Source organism: Notothenia rossii (genome assembly GCF_949606895.1).
Source record: "Notothenia rossii genome assembly, contig: scaffold_54, whole genome shotgun sequence".
Classification (NCBI taxonomy): domain Eukaryota; kingdom Metazoa; phylum Chordata; class Actinopteri; order Perciformes; family Nototheniidae; genus Notothenia; species Notothenia rossii.
The window spans coordinates 18894-26793 of record NW_027639588.1 but is presented as its reverse complement, the minus strand read 5'-3'; the positions used below and the strand labels follow the sequence as shown (position 1 = coordinate 26793).

General features: G+C 41.7%; 1 protein-coding gene across 1 annotated transcript; it reads left to right on the top strand.

Annotated features, from left to right (window-relative positions):
- Positions 1–2291: 2291 nt before the first annotated feature.
- On the top strand, positions 2292–4356 carry LOC307027622 (general transcription factor II-I repeat domain-containing protein 2A-like; the record flags this gene model as incomplete). Its single annotated transcript, XM_079695905.1, has 2 exons — positions 2292–4049; positions 4219–4356. The coding sequence occupies one exon, from the start codon at positions 2292–2294 to the stop codon at positions 4041–4043; it is 1752 nt and encodes a 583-aa protein (XP_079552031.1). The 3' UTR covers positions 4044–4049; positions 4219–4356.
- Positions 4357–7900: the final 3544 nt, after the last annotated feature.

Sequence of the window (7900 nt, the reverse complement as noted above, 5' to 3'; positions counted from 1 at the left end):
GGAAGCACTAACCTTTCTTGAAAATCCATCAATTCCACCAAATATTACCATACCATATCTGCAAAATAAAAAGGTATTAATTGCTTGATGTATCCACACCACATCTTGTCCCACCAAGTCCTTTGATGATTGAAATAATCTTCGTGTCCATCGCCAGACCCCTTTTTGTGGTGTTGTGCTGAATAACATGATGTGATCGGTGCCTACATAAGATGACCCGCACAATGTATAGTGAAATGTTTATCTTTGGCTACAATACTGCTTGTGTTTACATTATATAAAACATAGCTGAGGAAGAGCATTTATTGTTATAAATATGTTATTTGTGTCCTAAATATTGCTGATTGGTCTTTTAAATGAATGAAGTAAGGCTAATTTTGGCCTGAACTCGAGCAGTGAAGCATGTGTTTCAGGTTAAAGCTTTTGATGTTCTGCCCTTTTCATGCAAAAAAGTATAATGCATGGACTGTAGAGTATATGAAAAAAATATAGAATTATATTTAAACAAATAAAATAATTAATACATAAATCAATCATATACTGTAGAGCAGGGGTTCTCAAAGTGCGGCCCGCGGGCCAATGGCGGCCCTCGGAAATGTTTCTGGCGGCCCGCGATAGTTAACCTGTTAAACCCCAAGTACAGTAAAAAAAAAAAAAAAAATTTTTTTTTTTTTTTTTTTAACAGACATTGCTCCAGATAACAAACCGTACATCAAAACATGTAACAACAAACAACTAAACAAAACGTAATGGGGGAGGGGGGGGGGGGGGGGGTGGATGCAAGGATGACTTCCTAAGACAGCTGATTGTGACATACACAGGACATTACATACACAATACATTATACATTACACAGGAGATGCCATATTGACAGGGTTAGATAGGAGAGCTGCGGACAGTGAACCGCAATCCTCCTGTCTCCCCTCAAAATCCCCCAGCAGAGAAGCTGCACGCTCCATGTTCAGTAGGTCCAGATACTCCCTCAGCCATGAGTCCCTAGTAAAGCAGGCTGGTTTGCGTTCCTTCCAGTTTAATAGGACTTTAATAGGAGTCTTTTTGTGGCTAAACAGGCCAATGTCCAGAGCCGATCGGTAGTCCTTGCAGGATTGCCATCTGGCTTGAGACCCAGTAGACATGCAATGGGACATGTAGGGAAATTAACTTTTAAAGATTCAGACAATAAGGATATTACTTCTGACCAAAGTTTTTTTTACCGCTGGGCATTCCCAGAGTAGGTGCAACAATGTACCTCGCTTGCCACATTCATGCCAGCATAAATCTCTGTTTATTGTCCGTCTTGGATTTTGTAACAGGGGTGATGTAAGCTCTATTGAGAATTTTGAACTGTATGATCCTGAATCTTACACATTTAGAAGAGAAAATAGCTGACTGCCAAATGGAGTTCCATTGCAAAGCAGACAGAGAGATATTCAAGGTATGCTCCCAGGACAGTTGGACAGGAGAATAGGTATTCGGGGCAGCCCTAGATAATAATTTATAAATGTTAGAGACCACACCTGATGATATGATTGCTTTCTTGAGGCGCTGGTCCTCTTCCATACATGAAGCAGGCATGGCTTATTTATTGATGGTCCATCAATCCATTTTTGTGCAAAAATCGGAGAAACTAAATGATAGCATTATGGTAGCCACCGGAGGCTAGCGCAGCTTCCGGTTCCTCTACGCGTCACTCTCACTCCTTATTTGGTAACCTGAATCTCGCAAATCTCGCAAATCTCGCGAGTTGCAGTTAAGCGGAAAATCTGTTGTAAGTTATCAGAAACGGGAGTTAGCTAGCGATTTTAGCTAGTCACTGTCTGTAGATAACCCAACTTTGTGTCCTCTGAGACTGAAGGAGATGTTGCATTGTTTTTGTTGCCTTCGTTGTAGTTTTATGTGTATTTTGGATTTAATTTAGGTTAACTTCCAGTTCCGTTTGCATGCTTTTATTTTGAAGTCGAGATAACGTGTTTGACAGGAAGTTGTGGTGGCATCGGAGACAACTTGACAGATAAAGTAGTGTCTGCTATGTAACGGCAGAGAAAGAGTGTGTGTGTTTGCGTGTGTGGTTAAGTATATGAACGCACACAAAAGTCCGGTTATACAATAATAAAACAACAAGCTGTCTCTCCCAACGTCCACACTCAGGCACACTGTTATTTCCACTGAATACCCCCAGCGCGAGCATCCCCAAACTCACTCCCTGATTGGATGCACGTCCCAAAGGCGGCAAAGTGTTCACGTGAACATCGGAAACAAAATTTGTTGGAAGTTTTCGTTGTGTAAGCGAGATGGAGGAGCCAGGGCCGTCGCGTAAAAAACGTTTTGTCAGTGAGGAGAAAAGGAAGTTCCAGGAGAAATGGAGCAACGCTTACTTCGTTTTACCTCAGGGGTCGGATAAAGTGATATGCCTCATCTGCAAGCAGGTGAATGCAATGCTCAAGGAGTATAACATAAAACGCCATTATGATACCAATCATAAAATGTATGACAAGTTCATGGGCAAGGAGCGCAGAACTAAACTTGAACAACTTCAAAGAGGTTTAACTGCCCAGCAGTCAGTTTTCACAAATCTTGCAAAATCCGGTGAAGCTGTAACACAGGCTAGCTATGTGGTAGCTCACGAAATTGCCAGGCGGAGCAAGCCGTTCAGTGATGGAGAATTCGTGCGAGACTGCATTTTGAAAGTGGCTGACATTGTATGCCCTGAACAAAAGTCAAAGTTCCGTGACATAAGTTTATCGAATGACACAGTGACACGACGAATCGAAGATCTGGCCAATGATCTCAAAGAGCAATTGGGACTACGTGTGGAAGGCCTAGGCAAGGGGTCCTTTTCTATAGCACTGGATGAGAGTACAGACATTTCTGATACTGCACAACTGCTGATTTTCATTCGAACGGTCACGGAGGACTTTGAAATAGGCGAGGAACTGCTAAGCATGGAGAGTATCAAAGACAGAACAAGGGGAATCGACATTTGTGATGCTGTGTGTCGTAGTCTCGATGCATACAATGTGGAGCTGACATCCATGTTCGGTGTCACAACAGATGGAGCGCCAGCCATGGTCGGGAGAAAGGCGGGCGCTGTCTCTTTGCTCAGCGACAAAGTGGCCAATAACGGAGGTGAGAAGACAGTGAATTTCATAAAGTCCAGAGGTCTGAATCACCGTCAATTCAAAACTTTTTTGGTGCAATCAGAGGCTGAATTTGGTGACGTCATATACTTCACTGCTGTCAGGTGGCTGAGCAGAGGTGCCACACTGAAGCGTTTTTTTAATTTGAGGAAAGAAATCGCTGAGTTAATGCAATCAAAAGGACAAGATCTGCCACAGTTAAGTGACACTGAATGGCTTTGTGACCTAGCGTTCCTTGTTGACCTGAAAACCTTTCTCAGCGATCTCAATGTGAAGCTGCAGGGCCATGGGAAGCTCATTTCCACATTGTTTGAAAGCGTCAAAGCTTTCCAGCGAAAACTTCAACTAGTGCAGGGACAGCTCAGAGAGGGGGATCTAACCCATTTCCCCACCTGCAAGGTGCTCGCAGGTGAATGTGACGTTTTACATCACCTGTGTTCAGACAAGAACCACAACCTCATGGAAAAACTCCAAGAGGAATTCCACCACCGCTTCTCGGACTTCAGTGACCACGAGAAGTCATTCAACCTATTCCAAGATCCCTTCACATGTGCACCCGAAGAAGAGCCTGCAGAAATGCAGTTCGAGCTCATCGACCTGCAGGAGAGCTCTGAGGCCAGAGCAGCATATCGAGACAAGAATCTCATCGAGTTCTACAAAGGACTTTCCCCATCTACGTACCCTGCACTTCGCCAACATGCCATCAGAATGGCCTCTCTGTTCGGAAGCACATACATTTGTGAGAAAACCTTCTCCACCATGGCCATCAACAAATCCCAGCTGAGATCCAGGCTGACGGATGCCCATCTACATGCTTTCCTTCGTATAGCAACAACGGAGATGGAACCGGACATCAAAGGAATAGTAGCCAACAGACGACAGCACCATAAATCCCATTCAAAGTAGGAAAAGGTATGTTGATGACAGGCAATAATAGCCGATTTGTGTTACAAATACAACAACAATAATAATAACAATGATGATGATGAATACTGTGTTATTGTGGTCTTTGGTAAGCTTCTATTTTAAAAGTCTCTTTCTCTCCCTCCCCCCTCTCTGTCTCTCTGTATTTGTCTTGCAGAGACTATCCTGTGGTGCTTGAGTAGCTGGAATTGGTTCTGAAACAGGGCCCTGCTGATAAGACAGGAAATCCACAGCATATCACTAACTCCAGCGCAATACTCTCTCTGTGTGTGTGTGTGTGTGTGTGTGTGTGTGTGTGTGTGTGTGTGTGTGTGTGTGTGTGTGTAATAAAGAGAAGATTTGTTTTGGAATTTTGTGTTCCGTTTTTTCTTGGGCGGCCCTTAATCCAATATTGGGTACCTAAATTGGCCCTCACTCATCAAAACTTTGAGAACCCCTGCTGTAGAGTATATGATTGATTGATTTTTAAGAAAACATGAATCGCTCATCGTCTATTGCAGCGGGTTGTAAGGAGCATTTGTGTTGAGTAGGCCATACAGTTATTTATTATTGATTATGAAGATCGTATGGTTAGCCCACTTTATCGTTCCTTTTCGGTTCACTTGCTTTATTTTCCAGCTGACGTGAACACAAGTCGGATTGGAAACTGAACCTTTTCGACCTTTGGCTAACTAACGTTACGTTACCTTCCTCTCCATATTAAATGCCCGGGGCATTATGTCAGGAAGCACCCGACAAGTGTTGCATTAATTTCTTTAACATTAACGTTACTCATTCAAACGGCACAACAACAACAAACGTTATTTTAGCCAACAGACTGTAGCTAGCTAAGACAATAGCAAAGACCACATCAACTAGCTAGCGTTAAATATAAAATGTAAGTAACTCCGGGATGCACGCACAGCTGTCTTGATATATTTAGTTAATTACGATGTAACGTTAGTTAATTAAAACTGTAGTGGCATGCTCCGTGGTAGCATGTAATTAACCCACCTGTGTCCCACAAGAGTTCGCCTCGGGCTCCTCCATGTTGACTCCCGCAAGCACGCTCCAAGTGGCGCAGGTCAGCAAAACGAACGCGTTAGAACCTTGTGTCCTATGATTGGATGGTCAGTGGGCTACGTGCTGATTGGCTAGTCAGTGGGCAACGTGCTGATTGGCTAGCATACTCAGGCGTAAAAACAGGGTCAAAATTCGTACTCGTAAATAGCAGCTTGTAGCTTGTAGCTTGTAACTTCAGGTTCGCACACACAGATAGGACATTTGTGTGTCCGTATCTCAGACTTTGTGAAACCTCACTGTTGTAAATATCCTTGCACAACATATTTCTACACCTGCAAAACTTTTTTACACGTGCAAATTATATCTGCAAAAACTTTGCACACACGCACAAAATATTTCTACAGCTGCAACATGTTTTTACACGAGCAAATTATATCTGTGTGCACAAAACTTTTTTACACATGCACAAAATCTTTTCACATGCGCACAACAGGTGATATACAACTGCAGACTGTGAAATAATTTGTGAATATTATTGACCCTAATTTGATTCCATAGTATTCATTCACACTCACACTGTCAGTCAGGGTCAAAGGTCATTTGGTCTCAGTCTTTTTGGCCATGTGTCGTGCTCTGCAGAGACTTTAATATTCTACTAGCTGGAGTTATACTAGTGACATCATTGTGTTGATGTCAACCAATGCAACAAAGTTTTTCTCGTGTTCGCAGCACCATTTTCTTCAGATGTTTAACAAACAAATTATCAATACACTTTATTAATATACCGCCCCTAGGAAACACAATACCTGACAAATGTTCATGCAAGGCATTCTTAAGTGAACCTGCAGAAAACGGCCTTTTGAATTAATATTCCAAATTAATCAATAATAATAACAATAATCCATTTTATCAATTTGTTTACCCTTAGATGTGAACATACCTCATAATGTTACATCAGGATGTTAAACTAAGGTTTGGCCAAATCAATCATTATTACGGTTTCAGATCTAACTGGTGGTTGAACAAACAAAACCTTTTTTTGTTTACATCATGCAAACCACTACCACATTTTCCAATTTCAGCATCAGCCTTGTTACTCTAAAGTTACGTCTTAAATAGGAATATTAGAAATGAAACAAATATTTAATCTTCAGAAATGTTCTTAACAAATGGAGAGTAATGCCATCTCTCTATCTAGTGAATAGCCAACATATTAAAAAAATGTCAGATATACAAAAATAAGCCTAAATATTCTTTTACTATTAAAGTCTAAAGCTAGACCTAAGCTGAATAGTTTTGGTAATGGACCATTTTAATCTAAAAACAAAACAAAACTGGACTTGTGTTCTTGTTATGTGTTCTTCAAAATACATTAGTGAATACCTTGTAAAGTATTCACAATAGGCATGGGCGGTATCATTCTTTTCATACCGTCATACCTTGCTGACATCATACCGTGGTATACGGTATATGAAGGTATCAGTCCCAATTTAAGGAGTAATTTCTCCCCCAAAAATTAGTTTTACTCACTATATCAACAGCCCCACCAAAAATATTTTCCACCAGCCACCACTGACGGTATGACTTGGGTCGACTTGAGTGAGGTGGCGTTCGGCGGCAAATAGATTTTTCGAACGGTATATTATATGTTCGGTGTAAAATGCAGCCCGAGCCGGTAGACGCTCGCAAAGTGCCGCGACGTGCGCGCAAGTGCAAAACAAGGGCTGCATACATGACACATTGTGCAAATGGCACATTTTGAGATCGGATACAGGACGCGTTAGTAGATGTCCGACGTTGTTTCCATAGTGAGCTAAGTTAACAATATATCATCATACATAAACATTTTCCGGGAGTAAATACTTGACTTATTGAATAAAGTTTGCTATATTCACTAACTAGTTTGGCAATATTATTCCGTGCATGTGTTAAAAACCTTATTTCCATTTGATTCATTGGATTACTCGCGTGAATGTTTAGCACGTAAATGCTTTCGTTTTTAAAACCGTCCGACCTCGACTACAAAACCATCAACCAGTTGCATAGGATTAAAAAATGTCAAAACTCACTCACCCAGTCTTAAACATTCCCAAAGAAGTGCCTCTGTCTCTCGTTATGCTGGATGAAGTCACTGGCGACGAGTAAACCCAAAATAGTCCCAAACAGGCGCAGAGGCATTTTTCTTTTTAACTAGTTGTCCTAGTTCGGGGCCGGCAAATGCTGCCGCCATCTTGCTCAGCTCAGCTCTGTGCTGAGCTCTGAGAGCGGGAAAGACGGACTGCCCTCCCCTGCCCTCTGCTGGCGCGTGCTGTGCATTACAACCAATGTCGTCCCTGTCAAAACTCCGTGTCAGTGTAATAGAATGAAACGTATCTGTGATTTGGCGCACAGTCTGTGACGTCACGGTATTGAAAATCATACCGACGGTATTTCGAAATACCCTGGTATACCGTAATACCGTCATACCGCCCAAGCCTAATTCACAATATAACTAATCCTCTCTAGGATATGAAATCCATTCATCTTTAACCAGATACTATTTCCCTATTTATTTTTAGTTCATGATAATAATGGTATAACGTCCACACGTTTACCCATAGCTAGTCACTATGTCAAGATTATCATGTGTGACATAATAATCAGATGTCTTGTTTGCCAAACAAGGATATTAAACTTTAATCTTTTCAGTGTTCCAGACCATCATTAAACAATCAGCCTCCCTTCCTAAACACTAAGCATATCGTTCTACACCACCTTCTGGTAAACTCTTGCACAGTTATGCTGTAAAATCATTGCATGATTTCTTCAGAGTCTGAACAGACTGAGACCAGCCTGTC